The sequence below is a fragment of the Gigantopelta aegis genome, chromosome 14 (genome assembly GCF_016097555.1).
Source record: "Gigantopelta aegis isolate Gae_Host chromosome 14, Gae_host_genome, whole genome shotgun sequence".
In the NCBI taxonomy this organism is placed as follows: domain Eukaryota; kingdom Metazoa; phylum Mollusca; class Gastropoda; order Neomphalida; family Peltospiridae; genus Gigantopelta; species Gigantopelta aegis.
The window spans coordinates 11,828,614-11,854,944 of record NC_054712.1 but is presented as its reverse complement, the minus strand read 5'-3'; the positions used below and the strand labels follow the sequence as shown (position 1 = coordinate 11,854,944).

The 26,331-nt window shown below is 39.6% G+C and overlaps 2 protein-coding genes across 2 annotated transcripts; both read right to left on the bottom strand.

Annotated features, from left to right (window-relative positions):
- Positions 1-2,087: 2,087 nt before the first annotated feature.
- On the bottom strand, positions 2,088-6,864 carry LOC121389504. The gene is made up of 4 exons (XM_041521160.1): positions 6,753-6,864; positions 4,370-4,491; positions 4,162-4,287; positions 2,088-2,365 (listed from the first exon to the last, which is right to left on the bottom strand). The coding sequence occupies exons 1-4, from the start codon at positions 6,847-6,849 to the stop codon at positions 2,243-2,245; spliced, it is 468 nt and encodes a 155-aa protein (XP_041377094.1). The 5' UTR covers positions 6,850-6,864; the 3' UTR covers positions 2,088-2,242.
- Positions 6,865-13,137: 6,273 nt separating this feature from the next.
- LOC121389071 (mucin-7-like) lies at positions 13,138-16,320 on the bottom strand. Its single transcript, XM_041520686.1, has 2 exons — positions 16,301-16,320; positions 13,138-13,636 (listed from the first exon to the last, which is right to left on the bottom strand). The coding sequence occupies exons 1-2, from the start codon at positions 16,318-16,320 to the stop codon at positions 13,138-13,140; spliced, it is 519 nt and encodes a 172-aa protein (XP_041376620.1).
- Between the last annotated feature and the right edge of the window lie 10,011 nt (positions 16,321-26,331).

The following is a 26,331-nucleotide window of genomic DNA, read 5'->3' as shown; positions in this document are numbered from 1 at the left end:
TTGTCTCTCTCTCTCTCCATATATAAACACATGCATTCGACTTCAGTATATAAATATATGAATCACTTTTGAGTTTCTTATATAGACATATGCAAATATAGTTGTACTAAATTACACATAGCAACGGAATAGCGACGTTGGCTTGTATTTCGTGCCGTTTCGCAAATCTGGATGCTTTAGTTTGGATAAATAAAACGTTTCGATGCATTAGTCTGTATAAATAAATGTTTTGTCGCTGTTTATACCATTAGTTTTCCATGTTGGCATCAGTATTGCATTGGACACTATTAGGTCATGTTTACTGATGGTATAGAACGATTCCTGACAATTCAGATATGGAAAAGATTTGAATAAACTAACGGTGAATGCGGCGTAATTCCGTTAATACAGAATTACACATTTGCTTTGTTCTCAAAAGCCTCATCACTGACAATGTGATGCTTTGAATGGCGATGCGTTTAGAACTGCCGATGTTCTGGGAGATTAGACATAGCCAGTTTCAAACAATACCAAAACAAGAGATGATAATGATAAGCACCACGTTGTCACGACTGGTTTATCGGTTATTTCATTGTTTCCATAAAAAAAAAAATAATAATAATCACAAGTTAAAGTGTCACAATGCTGATTCGGACGAATAATATTTTTTTTAAACCTCATTGTACATTGGTTGTTTGTCCATTAGGACTGTACGACGCAATATTTATACTGCTGTTGGTGTGATAATTTAATCGATGTAATCTGTTAAAGGGACAGACCCTAGTTTTTAAACACTAAGGCACATTTTTCACTATTAGAGCCGTTTATGATCACTGAAATCAAACTTTACTTATATTTTATTGTTTAGCTTATCCATTTCCGTACAACCGAAGTTTTTTGGTCATCCTGATGTTTCTAATACCACAAAATACTTTCTTTTCTTTTTTTTAAAATGCACGTGCGTCTGAGAAGTAACAGTTATGGTTTTGTCTATTTTGAACGGTATTTCACCGTTTCAACTTCATAGGCTCTTGTTTCACTTGCTTGTAGCGTTATCCAAATGTGTTACAGGTTTGTAACGTAACCAAACTTAGTGTCCATCTTTTCTGGCTGAAACTAGGGTCTACGCCTTTAACAGCGTTTGTCCCCCCACCCAACCACCTGGCTGGAGTTAAGCCCTCAGACTATCGGAGGCCGGACTCGGGATAGGCGTGTTCGAAACCGTAGTAGTATATGGACACGTTAAACCAGTTACTAAGCTAAGTGTCAGACTATCGGAGGGCGGACTCAGTATAGGCGTGTTCGAAACCCTAGTTATATATGGACACGTTAAACCAGTTACTAAGCTAAGCTTCAGACTATCGGAGGGCGGACTCGGGATAGGCGTGTTCGAAACCCTAGTGGTATATGAACACGTTAAACCAGTTACTAAGCTAAGCTTCAGGCTTAATTAAGGCTGATAGGTTCAGGGTTCGCTTCCCGCTTTCGGTCTCATCAAAGATACTTTTAACAGTTCATTTGGAAGGTATAAGGACTTCTGTTCCGTTGCACAACCACTGACTTCTATCGTACCAGACATTAATCACTAATCCCTGTCCTGTACAGATAGCCTAAATCGGCCCGTATGTTTGTGTATGTGTGTGTGCGTGCGTGCGTGCGTGTGTGCCCACGGCATCGTGCTTGAACCGTAATTGAACAAAATGAAGCACAGCATGTGACTTAAACCCGCCATGTGCTTATAAAACTTTAAAGTCTACATTCAAGATTTAAAACAAACCTTGTTCATAGGCCTACATGCAGCATATATAGTTAAAATTCTGGGCCCAGTTTCACAAAACATCATAAGCCTAGTCTTGCACGTAAACGTAAATCTACGACTAAACCACAATTATAGTTCAACAAATATAGTTAGAAGAACGCATATTTCATTTTACTTTGTCTTTAAAATAATCCAGTTTCCGTAATGATGTAATTTATGCGTGAAATTGATGCCAAACACGTAGTAGTAGACGTAAACTTACGATGTTTAGTGAAATGGGCCCTTGTATACTTTAGGAGTCTTGAGTCAGCCAATCATATTCCATGTTATTTACTGAACGAATCACAGCTTCAAATTCGATTGATTTATTATCTTTTTTTTTTTTTAGTTGTTTTTTTTTAGTATTAGCAGTCGAATTCCGTATTTTGTACAGATTAGCGTTTCTGTAGTGTATCAGGAAAACCCCAAGTTGAATGGTCCCCCTGATTGTGACGTCAGAGAAGTTCAAGGGAAGACCAAGGTAAGTCGTCCATTGATGGTGTCGTCATAGGAGAGCGCTCGGTTTCTAACACAGATGTCTATTCGACTGTGACCTTTACCGTAGAACGCACTCCCTGTGTCAACAACCTTGGGAGAAAAAAAAGTGGCAATGTAAATTGGGCAATTGAGAGAGAAAAAAAGTCACGAGATTTAATGCTTAGTAGTTTACGAATCCCTCCAAGCAGGAATATATAACTTTGTGTTGTATAGGGATGGTAAAAATGATACACGAAATATCTTTTGAAATGACGAAGCATGCAAAATGATATTTTGAAATATACAATATTATTTTTGGTACCGTAGTTTTAGTCGGTCAGCGCTGATCCTAAAGTTCTGCACATGCTGTATTAATAGTACAGTTGCGGCAAAAGGGAACCAATGAATTGGCATATGCCGTAAATACTTTAATATAGGCCTCCTTTGAATAGGAAGGAAGGAAGGAAATGTTTCATTTAACGATGCACTCAACACATTTTATTTACGGTTATATGGCGTCGGACATATGGTAAGGATCACACAGATATCAAGAGAGCAAGGGCTCTTTTATATGTACCATCCCACAGACAGGCTAGCACATACCACGGCCTTTGATATACCAGTCGTGGTGCACTGGCTGGAACGAGAAATATCCCATTGGGCCCACCGACGGGGATCGATCCTAAACCAACCGTGTCGGGTTTGGGATCGATCGGTCAGTGGGCCCATTGGGCTATTTCTCGTTCCAGCCAATGCACCACGACTGGTATATCAAAGGCAGTGGTATGTGCTAGCCTGTCTGTGGGATGGTACATATAAAAGATCCCTTACTGCTAATCGAAAAGAGTAGCCCATGAAGTGGCGACAGCGGATTTCCTTTCTCAATATCTGTGTAGTTCTTAACCATATGTCCGACGCCATATAACTGTAAATAAAATGTGTTGAGTGCGTCGTCAAATAAAACATTTTCTTCCTTCTATTAAAATATTTACGGTAACTATGATATTACACTATACAATGTTAAAAGTCATATAAAAACATATTAAGTTTTAAACCCATTCTATCTTGGATAACATTGTGTTTGCAAAAAAAAAAAAAAAAAAAAAAAAAACACACAAAAAAACCAGTCTCAAATTACCATCAAATTGTATAGATTATAGATTAAAGCTCTAAAACTACTACAAGATACAAAAATTGTACAGATATTCGGGCAAAAAAAATGCTAACATGAGACCTTTTTACCATGTATTTCCATCATTCTACCCTCAAAATTAGTTGTAATCCGTGTAAAAATGCGTAGTGAGATGTTTGCAACCCTATATAACTGTTTGGCAGTAAAGCTAATATGAATAAATGTTGTTATGCAGATTCGGGCATTTTCGTTTAATTCCGGTAAAAGCCCCCCTACAAAAACGAGAGCCGCTCTATGCCAAAACCAACCATTTGTAGCATTCTGACACCACATTCAAACTTCCTGCATCGACTCTGTCATTTGGAGCGTCTAATTAGCTGTTTATATTTTGTCATTTTAAAAAAAAAGGAAGAAGATATTTTTTGTAATCATTGAAAGTTGAGATTTTTAGGAAAAAAAAACCCCCAAAAACCCAAGAAAATTGAAAATGATGTATTAACTAATCGGCCCCCTATTGCTTGGACTCTAAATCTAAATTTGAAATGTAAATAATTATCCCTGATAGTTTGGGAAGCAAATGTATTTTGATTTATTGGGTCCGCCTTGGAGATACTCAATATTCGATGTGGGTAGGACATTCGGATTTTGTTGTTGTTGGTTGTTGTTGTTGGTTGTTGTTGTTGTTGTTGTTGTTTATAGGCTAGTAAAATAAGTTACATTTTTTAGAATCGGATATTATATTTAAATTCGAGGACTTAAGAAGTATAGCACTAACCTCAAACACAATGTGTCTGTTATACTTTGCGTCCATCTCGGGTATGCAGATCCGGGTACCATATGCTATCCCTGCCCTGTTGTCCATAGCAACACTCACGTAGGAGGCATGTCCTTCTAGAAAATCCTTGAATTAAATTAAAGCAGGTTAATATATTTTCAGACAATATTAAAAGACCAAATGCCTTTAAGACGAATACATTAATTACCTGTAAAGTATGAAGTTTGTGACCACGCATGTCCAGAAAGCCGCCCTCTATCGGATCATCCGCTGGGTAGTACCCCGTTCCAGTCGCGTGGTAAGTGTGGGAACCATGGCAACGGCAGGTTGCTAGGGAAAAAACATCGAAATTAAATTTAAATAGCTAAAAGGTTAAAGTGCCTTTATTTATTTTTTCTGACAAACCATTTGTTATGTGTGATAACACATTTGCCGATAACATATATATGCGTGTATTACTGATTTCAAAGATCTACGTCTGGCTGCTCCTGCGTGATGACCCCACAGACACACCATCCACACCATCCAATGAAATATGCTCGATAGAAATTGCGTCGGCACTGCGAATGTCAAGGACTGTTTTGTAGAGACGAATAATATAAATGCTAATGTTCGTGACCATTTGAAGTGTTCAAAATGGAGATACATCATGTTGATGCTCGTTCCAGCCAGTGCCCCCAACTGGTATATCAAAGACCGTGATATGTGCTATCCTGTGCGTGGGCTGGTGCGTATAAAAGATCCCTTGCTACTAATGGGAAAAGGTAGCTGATTTTCTCTCTAAGACTATATGTTAGAATTACCAATTGTTTGACATCCAATAGCCGATGGTTAATAAATCAATGTGCTCTTGTATTGTTCGTTAAACAAAAATTTTAACTTAATAGTTAGGTTATGTTTTCAAGTATCCTGTTTGTGGGTAGGTGCTGTAAAAGATCCCTTGCTACTAATGGAAAAATGTAGCGGGTTTCCTAAGACTATATGTAAAAATTACCAAATGTGTGAATTCAAATAGCCGATTATTAATAAATCAATGTGCTCTAGTGGTGTCGTTAAACAAAAACTTTAACTTAATAATTAGGTTATGTTTTCAAGTAATTACCTTTCGATGCAGCAGGAATGAATCACATAATGAATTAAAGTTTGTTTTGTATAACGCTACCACTAGAGCACATTGATTTATTAATCATCGGCTATTGGATGTCAAACATTTGGTAATTCTGACATATAGTCTTAGAGAGGAAACCCGCTACATTTTTCCATTAGTAGCAAAGGATCTGTTATATGCACCATCCCACAGACAAGACAGCACATACCACGGCCTTTGATACCCCAGTCGTGGTGCGCTGGCTGGAACGAGAAAAAGCCCAATGGATCCACTGACGGCGATCGAAGAATTCGAAGAGGCAGGATCTAGCTCAGGCGGTAGAGTGCTCACCTGTGGTGCTTGCGTCGGAGGATCGAACCACCTCAGTGGACCCATACTCTGATTGGGTTTTCTCCCGTCCCAACCAGCGCACCACAGCTAGTATATCAGAGGCCGTTGTATGTGCTGTCCATATTGTTGAGAAAGTGTATTAAACAAAACTTGCTGCTACGGGAAAAAATGTAACGGGTTTTCTTAAAGACTACAAGTCAAAAATTAGCCAAATGTTTAGCATCCAATTACCGATTATTAATAAAATCAGTGCGCTCTAGTGGCGTCATAAAACAAAATAAACGTGTTTAATTGTTTTTTAGAAGAGAATATAGCTTTATGATTAATTGTATTCTTATCTTATCCAACATGAAATATCTGGCCTGGTGCTTATAAAGCTTTTCGAGTCTAGATTTGAGACTCTGATAGAGTCTGAGACAGTAAATTCACGACAACGTCATACAAATTGTGTGCGTGTCACGTCATCAGAGATGGAGTTGGGTTTTATTTTTTTTTTTTTTTTTTTTTTAAACACCTCACAGATTCTCCCTCTTTTGTTTAACTTTCCTTTATTTCTGAAAAATGTTCAGCAACACTTTTATATATATATATATATATTTATAATTGGATGGTACTTGTTCAATTTACGTTGTTTGATTGAAAACATATTTTATTGACTTTATTGCATACACAACAAAAGGATTGGTCACAAGTTTGCCAACTTACAAGGCCCCTCTTACATTGTTATGCTACAGAGTGTTTTGTTTTGTTTTGTTTAAAAAAAAAAAAAAAAAATCTAGTCTTGATTTTGTTTCTTAAAGCTGTATCCTAACCGGACGCGAGCTACGCGAGCGATTATTTTAGAAATTGTTGATTTCAGTTGCCGTATCCTCACAGATTTATCTGTCGCGCCGTTCGCGTGCTGTTAGGATACAGCTTTAATCCATAATCTCTTCCACTCATCCCTGGGAGTGTGTTGAGATATATCTGTAAACACGACATCTGTGAATAATAATAATAAAAAATAATAATAATAAAAGCTTTCATAATAATGCTTCTGTTGGACAGACAAATTATAAATATAGTTGTAGTAAGAATAATGAAATATTTAACAACGCCCGAGCAAGATAACCGTACCAAGAATGACAGCCTTGAAAAACGAAGATTAACATACCCAAAGGAACCAGACAGAGAACAATAGCTGCAAGCAACATACTGCAGTCGTCGTTGTCCTCGCAAATGTCAGTCCTCTCACCTGTCCGTGTTCCCATCAACCCCAGCACGACAACGACGCCATTTCGCCAGCTGTTCTGTTCGTGAACATGTCACTTGTAATCTCTAGACTGAATTCAGTTTAAAGAACATGTCTACACTGGCACGGATCCAAATATGGGAACCGTCTCCAGGATATACATCAGTCTTTAGTATACATCCATCTCAACTTTTTACGTCCATCTTGACAGTCTACATTCATTTTGACAGTCTACATTCATTTTGACAGTCTACATTCATCTTGACAGTCTTCAACCATCTTGATAGTCAACATCCATCTTGATAGTCTACATTCATATTAACAGTCTACATTCATTTTGACAGTCTACATTCATCTTGACAGTCTTCAACCATCTTGATAGTCAACATCCATCTTGATAGTCTACATTCATATTAACAGTCTACATCCATCTTGACAGTCTACATTCATCTTGACAGTCTTCAACCATCTTGAGAGTCTACATCCATCTTGATAATCTACATCCATATTGACAGTCTACATCCATCTTGATAGTCTACATTCACTTTCGCCTCTAGTCAACATCCATCTTGACAGTCTACATTCGTCTTGAGTCAACACCCATCTTCATTCTGCATCAGTCTTTAGTTTACATACATCTTGACAGTCTACATTCATATTCACATTCTACATCGATCTTGATAGTCTAGATCCATATTTCGTCTTTAGTCTACACCCACCTTGACAGTCTATATCCATCTTGACAGTCTACATCCATCTTGGCAGTCTACATCCATATTGTTAGTCTACATCCATCTTGTTAGTCTACATCCATCTTGACAGCCCACATCCATCTTGATAGTCTACATCCATATTCCGTCTTTAATCTACATCCATCTTGACAGCCCACATCCATCTTGACAGTTTACGTCCATTTTGACAGTCTACATCCACCGTGACAGTCTACATCCATCTTGATACTCTTCATCCATATCGACAGTCTACATCCATCTTGATAGTCTACATCTATCTTGATAGTCTACATCCATATTCCGTCTTTAGCCTGCATCCATCTTAACAGTCCACATCCATCTTGACATTCTACATCCATCTTAACAGTCTACATCCATCTTGACAGTCTACATCCATCTTGACATTCTACATCCATCTTGACAGTCTACATCCATCTTTAGCCTGCATCCATCTTGACAGTCTACATCCATCTTGACAGTCTACATCCATCTTGACATTCTACATCCATCTTGACAGTCTACATCCATCTTTAGCCTGCATCCATCTTTAGCCTGCATCCATCTTGACAGTCTACATCCATCTTGACAGTCTACATCCATCTTCAGTCTACATCCATCTTGACAGTCTACATCCATCTTCAGTCTACATCCATCTTTAGCCTGCATCCATCTTGACAGTCTACATCCATCTTGACAGTCTACATCCATCTTCAGTCTACATCCATCTTGACAGTCTACATCCATCTTCAGTCTACATCCATCTTTAGCCTGCATCCATCTTGACAGTCTACATCCATCTTGACAGTCTACATCCATCTTCAGTCTACATCCATCTTCAGTCTACATCCATCTTCAGTCTACATCCATCTTTAGCCTGCATCCATCTTGACAGTCTACATCCATCTTGACAGTCTACATCCATCTTCAGTCTACATCCATCTTGACAGTCTACATCCATCTTGACAGTCTATATCCATCTTGACAGTCTACATCCATCTTGACAGTCTACATCCATCTTGACAGTCTACATCCATCTTCAGTCTACATCCATCTTCAGTCTACATCCATCTTCAGTCTACATCCATCTTTAGCCTGCATCCATCTTGACAGTCTACATCCATCTTGACAGTCTACATCCATCTTCAGTCTACATCCATCTTGACAGTCTATATCCGTCTTGATAGTCTACATCCGTTTTGAGTGTCTATGCCCATCTTTAGTCTATCTTGAGAGTCTGCATTAGATATAGCTTCCTGTCATTATTATTTTGTTCAGTTCAGTTTAGTTGTTGTTTTTTTGTTTGTTATTGTTGTTTTTGTTTGTCTTTTGTTGTTTTGTTTTAGATTTGAGTGGTGTTTTCTGATGGTGGTGTTTGGTTGTCTGTTGGGTTGTTGTTGTTTTGTTGTTGTTGTTTTTTGGGGGGGTTTGTTGTTTTTTTGTTGGGTGTTTTTTGGGTGTTTTTTGTTTTTGTTCTTTTTTGTTGGGTTCTTTTTTCTTTTTCTTTTTTTTTGTTGGGGTTTTGTTTGTTTTCTTGATGGGGGATTGTGGGTTTGTGTTATTTTGCTTTTGTGTGTGTGTGTGTGTGTGTGTGTGTGTGTGTGTGTGTGTGTGTGTGTGTGTGTGTGTGTGTGTGTGTGGTGGGGGGGGGTTTGCTGTTGCAGTTGCTGTTATTGTTGTTGCTGTTGTTATTTTCCCTGGTTGGCGGTTGATCCTTTCTCCTGCTCAACAAATGTCACAAAAAAACTAGTAATGACTTAACTGATGGAACTAAAATATATGAATATTGCATGCTTGGTAGATTGAAGCTTTCTCCATACACGGTTAAACGGAACCGACCGCCTATATAACCTGAAATCATCTGGGAATACGCTAAGAGCAAGAATTAGCGGTTCACAAAATATCGGTTAATTGTAAAAGGTGCACCTAGAATGCTTGCTAATCGCCATTTTATAGAACTTCACACCTGGGTTGCGATGAGTCGCAGAATTAATCACCAGTGTCCGCGATTGGTACATCAAATGATGTGGTATGTACTGTCCTGTCAATGGGAAAAGTGCATATAAAATACCCTTTGTAGCTTTATCCGTAAGAGGATCGATCCCAGTCTGTGGGCCCATTGGGCCATTTCTCGTTTCAGCCAGTACACCACGACTGGTATATCAAAGACCGTGGTATGTGTGCTATTCTGTTTGTGGGATGGTGCATATAGAAGATCCCTTGCTATTAATGGAAAAATGTCACGGGTTTTCCCTCTAAGACTATATGGCGCGTGTGTGTGTGTGTGTGTGTGTGTGTGTGATGTGTGTGTATCCGTGTGTGTGTGTGTGTGTGTATCCGGTGTATGTGTGTGTGTATCCGATGTGTGTGCTAATGTTCGTAGCCGTCATTTTTCACTTTACTTCGTAATATATATTTTTCGTTCGTACGAAATTCTTGAAAGGTACTACAGGTTGTACTATACCAAATAAAATCCCATAGGCGACCATGTTAACGTTTGTGTTTAAAAACAAAACTATGACCCATAAATATCAGTACTACAACCCCTACCGCAAAGTATTAACTGCAGAAAATGGTACCTTTCATTGCTCATTTTCGGTATAACCAGATGTTTTTACAACACCCCTAGTTTCGCACAAAATTTGAGTACGTTTTTTTTACAGGTACCTCATACATGTTTCAATCACAAGGCTACTTGACACAGTGGTACTAGATGAAATAAAACTGCATACATTTTTTGCCAACATGAAACTTATCTTTGTTACAACCAACACACTCACATGTATGACCAAAGACAGGACTTAAGGTATTTTTTCTATCAAAAGTTCAGTGAACCTCGAACTTTGACCCAGCCGGAAGTTATTTGGTTTAATACTACAAGCCTTAATAAACACCTCGCTTATGCAGACACTGATATTCTAAACAAGAAGATATCTTTAACGTGTAATTTTACTCGTGTAAAACCATCTGTTAGTCGTAAACATGCTACAATCGCAGCAAACTCAGAACAGTTCCTTATAATCAATCAATATAATTTCCATGTCAAAATACATTCGGTAAAACAAATGCAATATCGAGAGGGCCACGTGACTACTAGTTTTAGAGAGTACTCTCTCTTGACAACTATCGTGCAAAAAATTAATTTAGGTTGACCAAGGATATTTTCAGTAAGCCACCCTAATGCCAGAGCATCGCCTTATGTTGTTGTTACAAAAGTGGCACGGGCGGGATGTAGCCCAGTGGTAAAGCGCACGCCTGATGCGCGGTCGGCCTAAGATCGATCCCTGTCGGTGAACCCATTGGGCCATTTCTCGTTCCAGCCAGTGCACCATGACTGGTATATCTAAGGCTGTGGTATGTGCTGTTCTGTCTGTGGGATGGTGCATATAAAAGATCCTTAGCTACTACTAAAAAAAATGTTGCGGGTTTCCTCTCTATTACTGCGTCAAAATTACCATATGTTTGACATCCAATAAATCAATGTGCTCTAGTTGTGTTGATAAACAAAACTAAACCTTTTTATAAAAGTGGCAGTGCACCACTTGTAGAGTTGTTATCAGTACTAAATAAAACAAGTAACTTCAAACCAATGGGTTATTTAAATACCACTGGGAGACCGGGGAGGGGGGTGGACTGTGCCCCATCTCACCCACTCTTTTTCCCTGTGTATAAATAAAGATAAAAAATGTGGCTTTTGCCCTACCTCCTTAAAGGGACACGTCCTAGTTACGGCTAGTTGTTAACCATTACGGCGTTGTTTTTCGCTATTAAACCCATTTTTTCACAAATAAAATTGCACTTTACTTACATTTTATTATTTAGAATACACATTTCCATTCACCTGAAGTGCTTTTTGGTAATCCTGGTAATCCTGATGTTTGTAAAACCACGAAATGCATTTTTTGTATTTCTTAAAAAGCCGCGCGCACTCGAGAAAAAACCGTTAAGCAAGCGAGGTACAATCTATTTTTAGAGGGATTCTTCCTGTGTAAATGTCACAGACGTTGGTATACCACGTGACCGTTATCATTTTGGTTCGGTTTGTTTTCTCCTGCACGGTTCGCGTACTCAACATCCAATTTGTTGTCGTTTGCTTGTTGTTCATTAGTGAGATTTTTCTTCACAGTTCGTGAACATTTTCAGTAACAATAAAGTTCAGACAAGTAAGTGTCTCAATACAAAACGTTACAAACCCTTAAAACCAATAATTTTGCTAAGTCTTACGATATCTGGAGAGGGGATACAACCAGGACAGAACAGTTGGAACATGTCCAGGAGAGGTGAAAGGAACGCACCCCAAGTCTGTGCGTACTCTGTGAAATTTGTCGTGACGTAGGCATTGTTGTGCTTCGAGCGACATCTACCGGTGACATCAGAATACTAACTTTCAAAATTATTTCAAGCAATTGGGACATGGGGATTCCCATGGTATTTATCGATATAAAACCTGCTTTTTCACTCCATTTGATAAAAACGTGATCTAAGTGTGTTACAGGTTTGTAGATTAACCAAATTATAATTTATTTTCGCTGGATGGAACTAGGGCGTGCGGCTTTATAACACTGAGTACCTGCATTAGAGATTGTGCCCCAAAATGTCGTTCCTACCGGTATATCAGCCTACTTGTAATAATCAAACTAAGATTCCAAGATATTTTAGACTGGCCAAATGGTGGTGTTTTTCCTGTTCGCCAGTGCCGATACCAAATACAGCTGTCATTCCCGTCACATCCCCTACTTCCTGCCCCTGAGATTTCACATTCCTGGAAAACGTTTCTCTTGCATACACGAAGAAGCGGGGCGGGTCATAACCCAATGGTAAAGCGCTCGGTCGGTCTAGGATCGATCCCCCGATCTAGGATCGATCCCCGTCAGTTGCCCCATTGGGCTATTTTTCGTTCCAGCCAGTCTGGTCTGGTAATGTTTTTACGTGCGTATATGCCACGAAAGCCTCACGTACGCCTGTCACGGGCTTAATCTCTGACTTTCGACAGTGACTACGTCCGGTCCAGGAGTGGGGGGGGGGGGGGGGGGGGTAAGTTTGAGGTGGGCGGAATTTGCTATACAAATTTAGAAGTAAGTACTGAGACCTAAGCCCAAAAGGCCGAAACGTTTTTAAAGTGATTTGAGCAAATTTGACGGGCAATCAAATTAAGATGTGTTGGACTATTTACCAAAAAATATATACATAAAATTTTGAATGACTGTCCAAAAAAATTGTTAAGTCCAACAAGCCCCAAAAAGAAGGTACCTGTCCTAGGAGAGGTTGACGGCAGAACTCGTGGCGAAGTGTGTGTGTGTGTGTTGGGTGGGGGGGAGGAGGGGGTGTATCCAGCCTGAGTCTCGGGAGATCCGTCGTCAGGTCGAAGTACTGCTCCCGGAGAATTGCTGGGTAGTCCTCTGGCAGGATCATCTTCACGAATCGATGGATGGTGTTGTCCATGTCGCGCCTCAGCAATCCTTGCCTGTACACCCCGTTCCGGTCCGATGTGACGTAGAGCGTCTCACTCGGTGTATGAAGCCGCACCTGGTACCGCCGCCCCTGGCCTGTCGCCAGCTATTGACCTTGTAGGGGCCTAGCTATGAAAGATGGGTAAACTCCTTGTGGGGCAGCTTGGCCGAAGCGATCCTACAGGTTTCGGGCTGGGTCGGCGAGTCCTTTTCAGACACTTTCCTCTTCTTGGATTCACGCTCCACGTCCGCCGCAACAGCAACCTTGGGAGACGCCGGCGGGCTGGATGGTGGGGACGAAACCACCACGTGTCCCGTTTCCATCGGCGCTGGTGAAGGTGGAGGAGGGGCCGCCACTGTCAGTTTAGCTGACAGCTTTGACCCCCCCCCCCCACCCTTTGCCGCTCCTGACGTAAGCTTCAACGTAGAGGTGGGGGGTGCCGAAGCAGAAGGGACCTCCCCCGGCGGTTTAGCCACCGGTTTTGGTCCCCCCTGAGTCGCCCCTGTCGACTTGGTCTTCTTCTGTGAAGCAGGAGGGACCGCCCCTGGCGGTTGAGCCGCTCGGTTTAGTCCCCGCTGAGAGGCCCTGGTACGTCGTCGTCTCCTACTGGATGACCGCCACCGTCCACTGTCACCGTAGTAGAGTCACAATGGCCGCGTTTCCTTCATGTTGAACTTTGTACTTGACCAAACGGCCAAGTACATTGATCAAAGCTCCTGGGGGGGGGGGGGGGGGGGGGAAAACCGCACGCTCGTAGAAACCAACTGCATAGCTTGAGATCTCGAGTAGGAAAGTTCCAGCCAGTGCACCACGACCGGTATAGCAAAGGTTGTAGTATGTGCTATCCTGCCTGTGGGATAGTGCATATAAAAGATCCCTTGCTACTGATAGAAGAATGTAGCAGGTTTCTTCTCTGAGACTACAAGTCAGAATTACCAAATGTTTGATATCCAATAGCTGGTGATTAATAAATCAAGGTGCTCTAATGGTGTCGTTAAACAAACATGAAGACCCGATTGTCATGTTGCCAATGAGTCTGTTGCGCTCTAAAGAGGACGAGCGCTCGCGAATAATTTGACTGGATTCCATCCTTGTAACATTAGGCGCAAAAACCCGTCTATGTACGGACTGCGAGCGTTCAGCCCACTGATCATGTCTTTGTAACACTCTGGTGTTGTAATCAAAGAGTTGTTCATAAAACGTGGTTAATAACAACAGACAAGAAATAGTTCCAGTATATTTTGAGGCATAAGATTTATTTATTGCGAATTTTAATTCACCACCTAACACCATGTATATATACTGATGGAAAGAAATAAGGGAACACATCAAATTGTAGAGCAAATTTAATTCACAACTAGCGTAGTAATGTCTGTATTTCATACCAAGTTGTAATGTGGAATTGAATGTCTGTAGTGCTGAATGTGCTGCCTATATCTTCCAAGTCGACTTCTGACAATATGAATTGATTTTTGATGCAGTCATTATTTCTTGTTGCTATTTGTGTGATCCTTTCTTTCCATCAGTATATTTAAATGTACATGTATTGTTTAAATTAGCAAGATACTAAATATTTAACTATTTTTTATCAAATGAAACAAAATGTTTTTGGACTTCAATTCAGTTCAATTTATTGAATAATACAAACAAACTGGTGTCAGTAAACAGATAAAAACAAACATACAACATCAATAACAACAACAACAATTAATAATAATAACAATATTAATGTACAGCCCAGACGGAGACACAAAATTTGTATTATATTTATAGGAATAAAATTACTATGTGATAATAAAGTATGTTATAAAAAATAAAATGATCAAAGTATTTGGAAATAATTAAATTAAATTACTGCCCCACTGATAGCTGGAACAAGAACTTTACGTTTAGTAATACAGCCGTCAATAAATGTTAATACATGGTTAAGAATTTCAATGTCACCATTATTGTATAGACTACCAAACTGACGATAGTAGCTCACCGTTACTGATTTAGACGTTCTACGCACAAACTGATTGGCAATTACTTATTTACTTTCTCACCTTTTTTCTGTCAAGAAATCATGACCTAGATAACAAAGGGTACACATTCGAATGCCTACAACTAAATGTGAACACACTCGACAACATTTTGTTTTTAATACAGTAATTTGTGTACAAAACAGAACAGAACTTTATTTACACTTAGATCGCCATATTGTGATTACGGAAGCGTATTAGTGCCACCACACAAAAACAAACTCGTACAATAAACTGGCAACTATAGCAAAGTTGAACTAACATCTTATATATATATATATACTCTTCAAAAAAGTAGGGGAACTCTAATAAGAATTTACAATTGCCAAAATTGTAAGGTTTTAGCTGTGGGGAATGGTTATATGATAATAGTGAATTAATTGGGCAAACACTACAACCGGTAGTTCAGTATTACAGTAGGTTTTATGACCACCAAAGATCTTGAAGGACGATTGGGGTCAGATGTGAAATTTGAAAGTTGACGTTTTTTATCAGTAAATCGCAAATTCAAACAATAAAAATTACTAAAAACAAAACAATAATAACTGTATGATCAACAGAATGAAAACGATTGACAGAAATAATGTTCCACAGTGATTAATCGACTTTCCTGGGAATTGTCAAAATCGAGAATGACACCCCACGCACGTGTACGAGGCAACCGTGATGCACGTGCAAACTATGGAATGTGTTTCGGTGTGTTGATAAACAGACCTGAACGTTCTTTACTAGGATGTTTGTGGTCGAAAACATATGTTCGGTTTAATAGTTGGTATTAACATTAATATTGCAGGTTCCCCTACGAGAGAGAGAGAGAGAGAGAGAGAGAGAGAGAGAGAGAGAGAGAGAGAGAGAGAGAGAGAGACAGAGAGAGAGACAGAGAGAGAGGGGGGGGGGGAGGGATTTGAGGTGTAGTCATCACTAATATATGTGCTAGGTATGTTAGGAATATATTCTCGTGAAAATAATAAACGTCATTATTGAAAATCAATGGGTTTGGAGTATAGCTATGTACAGTGTTATTTACAGTAATTATATTAGGCACAACAGATATACCATGCAATGTACCGTTACAAAATACATCACTATGTACCAACACAGGATTTCGAGTACAGGGTGTATAGAGAATAACTAGTTAATAACGTCGCATACCTGCTTTATCCTGTGAAGGTAAAAATGCGAAATTCCGCGAGGTTCTGACGACGGAATTTTTCGTTCGGCCTGAAGTAGGAAAATAATTATAAAAGTTTTGTCTTTTATGATGACTTACTGTTGGGGGTCATTTACCATTTATTCAAGTTCGTATAAGTTAATATAATATTAAAAAACGTTTTCGAACGTTTAAATTTATTTCTCAGAATTAACTGTTGGCGTATTAAATATTGGTTTATAATTGCTTTATTATCAGTTATAGCTTTAAGTTATACGTGAAAACTAATTTATTAGCATAGGTTAACCGTGGTGTCAAGATACGTAGCAAGATATACAGATATTCAGGCAAATGCTAATATGAATTGATGTTGTTATCCAGATTCGGCCATTTTCGTTTAATTCGGGCAAAAGCCAGCCAGCCCCACCCCCCACTCTACAAAAATGGCAGCCCGTACGCCTATGCTCAGGTAAGCAAGTTTTGCTGTGCCTACACATGACGAAAAATTGTCTGAAATACTCGGGCAATACTTTTACTTATGCCAATATTAATTTGCATGTGGTCTCCACTAGATGCAAATTATTCAAAATTACACATGTGAGTATATGTATGCAAATGCGTTTATATGACCAAATTTACTCAGGTATGCATATTTGCATATATGTAAACAAATACTCTTGTATGCAAATGTGTGCCTTTAGAGGCTCTGTCGGCCGATGCAAGTATACTGTGATTTGCATACAACTGATCCTTCCTATATGTATCCGTATTACAAAAGTTAAAGTTTGTTTTGTTTAACGACACCACTAGAGCGCATTGATTTAATCATTGGCTACTGGATGTCAATAATTTGTTCCATTTGACATAGTCTCAGAGAAAAAAACCGTTACATTTTTCCATTAGTAGCAAGGGATCTTTTATATGCATCATCCCACAGATAGGACAGTGCATACCACGGCCTTTGATATACCGGTCGTGATGCACTGGCTGGAAAGAGAAATAGCCCACCGGGCTACGTCACGCTCTTTTCTTACAAATATTACACTAGTGATAGGAGTGTTCTGCGATTTCCATATAATACAACTGATCCTAGCTACGTGTATTGCTATTTACTGTCGAACCCGTCCCATTTGTTTCTTTCACTATGGTAAACCATAAATACAGCTTCTTCCTTTGTAAGATAAAGATAAAGTTTGTTTTGATTAACGACACCACTAGAGAACATTGATTAATTAATCATCAGCTATTGGATGTCAAACACTTATTAATTCTGACACGTAGTCATCTGAGGAAACCTGATACATTTTTCCATTAGCAGCAAGGGATCTTTTATATGTAGTTTTCCACAGACAGGACAGCACATACTACGGCCTTTGGCCAGTCGTGGTCTTGTCTAACGAGTCGATGTTGTGGCATGTTATTAAAGGGACATTCCTAAGTTTGCTGCAATTTTTAAGATGTTATCGACTAACAGACTTTTTGACGACTGTAATTACATATCAAATATATTTTTCTGCATAAAATATTAGTGGCTGTATATTAAACGTTTTTCTGATCGTTCTAATAGTTGTATTAGGTTAAATTTCATTTTATTTCCAAAAAACGTTTTTTTTCGTACGTACGAAATTATTTGACGACAAAATCCAGTTGTGGCTTCTTACAAATATTAAGACGACCAGAAATGCATTGAATATACAGACACTGATATTCTAAACAAGAAAATATATTTAATATGCAAGTTTAATCGTAGAAATATTTTATTAGTCGGAAACATCTTACAATGCAGCAAACTCGGGAATGTCCCTTTAAACTTGTTGATTTAAATGATAACGTAGAGCGAACGAAATTACTCAAATCGTTCCTGCGACATCAGGAGTTTATTGATTGGTTATCAGTGGAATAGTAGTAAATGGAATTACCGGCCTCGGTGGTGTCGTCGTTAAGCCATCGGAGATAAGGCTGGTAGGTACTGGGTTCGCAGCCCGGTACGGCTCCCAACCAGAGCGAGTTTTAACGACTCAGTGAGTAGGTGTAAGACCACTACACCCTCTTCTCTCTCACTATTATCCTGTTCAATTATTTAGACCCAATGTTTTTTGCAAATGTTACGTTTATTTCCTATTCGATATTTGTTTTCTTTGCATTTACATGAAAACAAACCCAAACCCCGACAGGTTTTATATACAAATCATCATATAAAATGCACGAAGTTGACTTAATTCCACGTTTTAAAAATCTCTGTGTCTTGAGAATGCACGTTATTTCTCCTATAAATAACTAAGGTCATTTGCATATCAAAACATTGGGATCTGAGGCTACGTGAAGGCCATTATAGCTTGTTTCACTAAATCAAGGTTATTATTGTTTTGCAGTGTGTAACAGCATTGTCTAATCTTTCCGTTAAACATAGATGTAAACAAACAGAACATGTAACCCTTTCTTGTAGGTGCATTATATTTAATCAATTTAGCTAATGTATTATGTATTTTTATTTTATTATATCAATTATATATTAGCATACCATACCTAACCTAACACAACTGAGGTGTAGCACAGTAATAAACACAAATCACCTCACACACCGCAAGAATGTGCTTTCCAAATTTATAAATAAATTTAATGCAGGGCCGGACCCAGAAGACCGGGGGGGGGGGGGAGGATAAAATGTCAAAGGCCACCAACATCAAATAACAATAAAAATGTTATTTAATTTGCCTCTAAATTGGGAACTCATACGTATATATATATATATATATATATATATATATATATATATATATATATATATAGTATTTAGGGTGGTGCTAGGGGCTGGGGTTTGGGGGCTGGGTGTTACATTTGTAATGCGAAAAACCAAAGGGCTATTGTTCGGACTCGTATAGGTTCAACCACTTTTTCATCCCGCAGACACAGCTCTGAATGTTCAAAATACGATAGCATTGCTTGGTCAATAACATCATTATTTCGATCTATGACTGCACGTGCTATTGTAGCAATGTGTAAACCACGTAAAATACAATTAGTTAGGGTATATAAATTCATTGAAAATGTATTAGTCGACATTCTTGTTATTGTTATTTGAGGAAAAATATGGGTAAATCGAAAAACACTTCAGTTGATGTAAAATCGTGTATTAAGAACGTTTTCGGTTATTTTGAAGATGAATATCAGCGCGGTAGACCTAGGTATGCTTCTTATCGAATTGTCGATCGAGTTGCCGCTGCACTTAAAGTTTCGGTTTCAACAGTAAAAAGAACTGTAAAAAATCTAAGCTCTACGAATCCAAGCACAGAAATCACCTTTTAAAAAACGCGACCGAAAACTCATCGATTTATTTGATAAGGATGTTATTAGACGACGAGTATACAGATTTTATAGAGAGGGCGAATTACCTACATTACATAAGATTAACGTGGCTTTAAGGGAGGAATGTGGAATCAACATATCCATATCAACTTTACGAAGAACACTCCATGACCTCGATTTTAAATACCAACATATGTCTACAACCGGAAAAGTGATTTTTGAGGACGCCAATATATCAGACAGGAGACTGTCCTATCTCCATGAAATATCCAGTTTACGAGAACAGGGGTATTTAATAGTGTATCAAGATGAGACTGGGTGAATGTCAACCACACAACATCCCAACACTGGACAGATATCCACCCGGGCACAAGTACCGCCAATCACCTGCCGAAATCAGACGCTGCTGATCGAGTTCCTAAACTCTGTTCGGTGACTGGGAAGGGAAAAAGACTTATTGTTTGTCATGCTGGCTGTGATAAATATGGATTGATAGATGGCTGTGAATTGATCTTTGAGGCTAAAAAAACAGACGGAGACTATCATGGTGAGATGAATCATGAAAATTTCATCAAATGGTTTGAAGAACAACTTATGCCTTCTCTACCAGAACCTTCTGTTATCGTCATGGATAACGCAAGCTACCACAACAAATTAACTGAGATTACACGATGTCCTGCATTAAACGCTAAAAAGGAAGAAATTCAGTCGTGGCTACGAAACAAAAATATACCTTTTGAGAGTAACATGACAAAGCCAGTTCTTTATGAACTTGTGAAAAGTAACAAATGTGCAAAGCAATTTGTTACTAATGATATTGCTGAACGCCATGGGCACTTGTGTCTAAGACTGCCGCCAAGACATTCTGAACTCAATCCGATAGAACTGATCTGGAGTCAAGTCAAAGGGCACATAGCTCGTCATAATGATGGTAAAATGACCATGGTGCGGAGAGAACTTGCACATGCATTGAACTCTGTCACACCTACACACTTCTCTGACGCAGTTAAACATGTAATAAAGATCGAAGAAGATTTTAGAAAACAAAATAGTTTTATAAGAAATAAAATAACCCCTGTGATAGTCCCCCTTAACGAAGATAGTGATGAAGAAATGAGTTCGTCGACTGATTAAGTTATTTCTCCATACCCATCAGGAGTATTACTTTAATGTATGCATGAACTCAACACAGCATGAACTCAACCCAAAAACAATTTATTTCCATATCATTCACTATCAAACAACCTAACAACCTATAAACTAATCGACTAGAAATGCATATAGACTACACATACATACGAGAGAAATGTTTATTTAACGACACACTCAACGCATTTGATATACGTTTATGTGGCGTCAGACAAAACGGTTAAGGAGCATTATGACAGTGAGAAAGAAACTCGCTACCGCCACATGGGCCACTGTTTCCGATATGCAATTTTGATAAGCAATAAGGGACGTTTTATATGCACCATCCCATAGACAGGATAGCACATACCACAGCCTTTATACATGGTGCACAGGCTGGAACTAGACACAACCCAATGGGTCCACCATGTGGGATCGATCAGTCGACCTACCATGAGCGAACGCTTTAGGGTGTATACTACCAAATCAAATCCCATAGACGACAATAGTAACATATACGGCTAAAACTCCTACCTGCAACGTATCAACCGACATAAACGCCACGGATATAAATACTACCACCCCTTACACTTAAAGTGAATCAGAAAAAAATGGGGGTCAAGCTGCTCGTTTCTGAGATAACGGGTAGCGTCTATGACTACCCTAGTTTCGCACAAAATTTGAGTACTTTTTTTTACAGGTACCCCATACATGTTTCAAGCACAAGGCTACCTGACACATTGGTACTAGATGAAATAAAATTGCACATTTATTTTACCCAGATGAAACTATTATTTTTTACAACCAACACACTCACATTTATAACCAATCACAGGACTTGTGGTGTTCACTTCTCTATCAAAAGTTGGGTGCACCTCGAACTTTGACCCAGCCGGAAGTTATTTGGTATGGTACTACCTATACCTCTGAGCTACGTCCCGCTCCATATACAAAAGAAGCCTTAAGTGGGGTTGGGGTTGTGCAGAGGGTCACACCTCCACCAATCGCATGCATACCATATTCTTCTCTCTCTCTCCCTATAATCATATAACCATAGATTAAAATATGTTGAGTGCGTCGTTACATAAATGACGTCTCTCTCTCTCTCTCTCTCTCTCTCTCTCTCTCTCTCTCTCTCTCTCTCTCTCTCTCTCTCTCTCTCTCTCTCTCTCCCTTCAGCGCGCGCGCTTGTGTATTCCACAATATAATTATACTATTTGATACATATTTTTTTTTCAAACTGAGGTTTTGTCACTTGAACCCCCCACCTGAATCCGCGCCTGCTTCATGTTTACAGATGTTTTCTTAAATATAGGTCATACTACGATTTGTGCGGATAGGACGATAGAACCGAACATTAGTTTGAAACGCACTATAGAATGCTTTTGATATGCAAATGACCTTAGTTATTTATAGGAGAAATAACGTGCATTCAAAAGACACAGAGATTTTTAAAACGTGGAATTAAGTCAACTTCGTGCATTTTATATGATGATTTGTATATAAAACCTGTCGGGGTTTGGGTTTGTTTTCATGTAAATGCAAAGAAAACAAATTTCGAATAGGAAATAAACGTAACATTTGCAAAAAACATTGGGTCTAAATAATTGAACAGGATAATAACAACTAACAACTAACCCACTCTCCTGGGCAGACAGCTGAGGTGTGTTTGCCAAGGATAGCGTGCCTGAACCTTAACTGGATACAAGCACGAAAATAAGTATAAATGAATGAATGAATGAATGAATGAATGAATGAATGAATGAATGAATGAATGAATGAATGAATGAATGAATGAACGAATGAATGAATGAAATGGAATTACTTAGAAAGCAACTTTGAGACTGCCCATTTAAACAAGAAAAGATTAATAAGTTAGATATCAACAAGTAAGGTAACTATAAACACAACGATTATTGGAATAAATTGAAAATAATCCACTTAGAACGAAATATCCAATAACACATACAAGTCTAAATGCAACGACCCAAGATTTTTTCGTGTTTATCCCACTGCCCCCTTTCCTTTCTCGCCTTTGAATTCTGTTTCATTTCTACCCGATCTGGCAACTCCTCCTATCTTTCATGTGTCATGTCATGTCATAGGGTTTTACGTGCACATTCAGAACAAGCTGTTGTAGCGCACGCCTGTCGTGGGCACAAGAGCCGGCCTTGGCCGGCTCCTCCGTCCATGACAGGAAAGTGGGGGGAGGGAAGAGGAGGGACCGCCTGCACTGGCAGGTGCAAGGGAACACCAGCAGCCCGATCAAATCGGTAGCAGGCGGGTTGGGGTGGTGGTGGTGCTGTGGAATTTGAATGGAGCCGTTAAATGCCAAAGAGAAAAGGGTGCGCAATTTTGATTGAGGGAATTTGGCGCAATTTTGAACGGTCGGTCGAAAGGTAAATGGCCGAGCTAATATAGGTTTTGATATTAGTGAATCGAGAGTAGCTCGTTTCTTTCAACTTCTTTCTCTGTCCACCTCCACATCCCAGTCCTTGTCTCTCCAACCGCGACAGGTGTTTTTATCTTGTGGCTATCCGTGTCACACACCTGTCATTCCCTCACCAGCTTTTAGCTGTGGGCTTAGTCTGACCCAAGATTTTTAGTAAAGAAATGTGCACCGGCAATGTTTGTTACAAGTATATTAATGGCTGTCCTAATTGTTTGAAGTTAATTGTAAATACCCAAAATGAACACGAGTAGAAGTACTTTCATTTTGTTTTTAGTAATATAGTGAAATCTATTTTTAGGCACAACAGTGAATGAACATCTCATGAATTCGCCAAGTGAATGCATTGCTGTATGTGTAAACGTTACATCTGAAGAAACCAGATGTATCTGTCGGTGTACACAGACGTGTCTTCCGGTTCCTGGCTGTCATTTCTCTTGTATGTGTAGTAGAACTTCGTATATTCTCCCATTGTCGTTATGATGGCCGACCAGAGATGGTGATCCGATTTATATGCAAAGTTTCTGTAATCCTCTCCAAAATCAATTTTGGCGTGGTAGATCATTTCAGCAGCCACGTGCTCATTATCAGCAGGCCCCATCTCGAGGTGATCAGCATCCAATATTTCCAAGTGTCCCTCAGCGGACACCACAACTATACGGACTGACGCTCCCTTCAGAACCTTCTCACGCAGGTCTGCAACTGATCCACTCAGAATCTGTCCACCGCGTGCCACAGATAGAACCTGGATCCATTCACGCGTGTCCACAAACCAGTCTATGCTCTGCTGTTCCTGCAAATCCTCTAGTACCGAGTCCGTTTCGAATGTGTATCTGCGAGTGTTCACTTGGCCATTTGATGATACAAACTTCCTCTGAGCTGTCCCAGAGGAATTAAATTCACTGACGCCAATGGTTTCCATCATGTCTTCTAAACATGCCGAGATGGTCTGACCGTGGATGTAGACAGCTCTTGTAGTCGTAGAACCGCCTCTTGTATAGACTCTCAGTTGGTGACCTCTAAGTAGAGCACGAGCTAGCCCAGTCGCAGAGCCGTGGACTACTTTGCCAAATTGATCAGCTGCGAATACCCTAACCCAGCAATCATCGATGCACCAACTACGGGCAACTCTCGCTACACGCTTAGTAACTAGGGTTCCTGCACCCAGCCTCCATCGAAGAGTATTCTTAATGCCAGTACTAGAGAATCTCAGTAGATTCCATTCTCGTCTGCCGAAGGATGGGTATGTTGATGACAAGTTAGTGTCTACACTATAAATATGACCTCCCACTATATTATGTGAATCGTTACCAACAAACACGTAATTAAAAGATGTCACGAATGAACCTCCTTTAATTTTGGAGAGCAGTGAATCGAAAGTACCTGTCTCAACTGTTCCAGAGCTGTCATATTTTAAAAATGGTGTCCCATTTGAGAAATCTTTGATGTACCACTTTGTTTTGGGGTTTTCCCTGGAGCGCATTCCTGGAGATCCAGGTATTGTAACGTCCAGTACAGACATATTAGTACCGTGGATAGAGTAAAACTGTCTTTTGAGAGGGATGTCAAACTGGTTCCACTTATATTTTCTGAGGTGAAATACGGATAAAGCCCACACGCTATTCTGAACACCAGCCTGGTCTATCGATATTATCATCGTTCCCTCCATTATAATTTTTGCTTTCACCTGACACGGCTTCAGAAGAGCGTTTTTAAGCATGGTTTTTGAAGAGGTTTCATTGTCGTGCATTAGCCTCCAGTTGCTATAACACGTATCTGAAAATATCAAAATTTAATTTTGTTTAACGGCGCCACTATAGCACATTGATTTACAAAATAATCATCGGCTATTGGATATCAAACAGTTGGTAATAATGACAGGTAGTCTTAAAGAGAAAACCCGCTACAAGTAGCAAGGGACTTTTTATATGCACCATCCCACAGAAAGGATAGCATATACCACGGCCATTGATATACCAGTCGTGGTGCACCGGTTGGAACGAGAAACAGCCCACCGACGGGGATCGATCCTAGACCCACGGTGCATCAGGCGAGCGCTTTACCACTGACCTACGTCCCTCCGCTGTACACACAGTTGGAATACAAATAGACGGAGCCGTATTTACTCTCTGCCCTATAATAGCTATGAGGGTTTCCGCTATAAATAGACGGAGCCGTACCTACTGTCTGCCCTATAATAGCTATGAGGGTTTCCACTATAAATAGACGGAGCCGTACCTACTGTCTGCCCTATAATAGCTATGAGGGTTTCCACTATAAATGGACGGAGCCGTACCTACTGTCTGCCCTATAATAGCTATGAGGGTTTCCACTATAAATAGGCGGAGCCGTACCTACTGTCTGCCCTATAATAGCTATGAGGGTTTCCACTATAAATAGACGGAGCCGTATTCACTGTCTGCCCTGTAATAGCTATGAGGGTTTCCACTATAAATAGACGGAGCCGTATTCACTGTCTGCCCTATAATAGCTATGAGGGTTTCCACTATAAATAGATGGAGCCGTACCTACTATCTGCCCTATAATAGCTATGAGGGTTTCCACTATAAATAGACGGAGCCGTATTCACTGTATGCCCTATAATAGCTATGAGGGTTTCCACTATAAACAGACGGAGCCGTACCTAATATCTGCCCTATAATAGCTATGAGGGTTTCCACTATAAATAGACGGAGCCGTACCTACTATCTGTCCTATAATAGCTATGAGGGTTTCCACTATATATAGACGGAGCCGTATTCACTGGCTGCCCTATAATAGCTATGAGGGTTTCCACTATAAATAGACGGAGCCGTACCTACTATCTGCCCTGTAATAGTTATGAGGGTTTCCACTACAAATAGACAGAGCCATACCTAGAATAACTAGGAGGGTTTACAATACAAATAGACAGAACCGTACCTAGAATAACTAGGAGGGTTTCCAATACAAACAGACAGAGCCGTACCTTCAACCTGCTCTAGAATAACTAGGAGGGTTTCCAGTACAAATAGACAGAGCCGTACCTAGAATAACTAGGAGGGTTTCCAATACAAATAGACAGAGCCATACCTAAAATAACTAGGAGGGTTTCCAATACAAATAGACGGAGCCATACCTACAACCTACTCTAGAATAACTAGGAGGGTTTCCAATACAAATAGACAGAGCCATTCCTAGAATAACTAGGAGGGTTTCCAATACAAATAGACAGAGCCGTACCTACAACCTACTCTAGAATAACTAGGAGGGTTTCCAATACAAATAG

Excerpts from the sequence above, each read along its gene's own strand:
- LOC121389504 (XM_041521160.1), bottom strand. The coding sequence starts at position 6,849 with ATGGGAACACGGACAGGTGAGAGGACTGACATTTGCGAGGACAACGAC. Across the intron at positions 4,492-6,752 it reads TCTCTGTCTGGTTCCTTTGG|CAACCTGCCGTTGCCATGGT; the intron begins GTATGTTAATCT and ends TTTTTTCCCTAG. Across the intron at positions 2,366-4,161 it reads ACAGACACATTGTGTTTGAG|GTTGTTGACACAGGGAGTGC; the intron begins GTTAGTGCTATA and ends TTTTCTCCCAAG.
- LOC121389071 (XM_041520686.1), bottom strand. The coding sequence starts at position 16,320 with ATGGTAAATGACCCCCAACA. Across the intron at positions 13,637-16,300 it reads ATGGTAAATGACCCCCAACA|TGGACGGTGGCGGTCATCCA; the intron begins GTAAGTCATCAT and ends CTACGGTGACAG.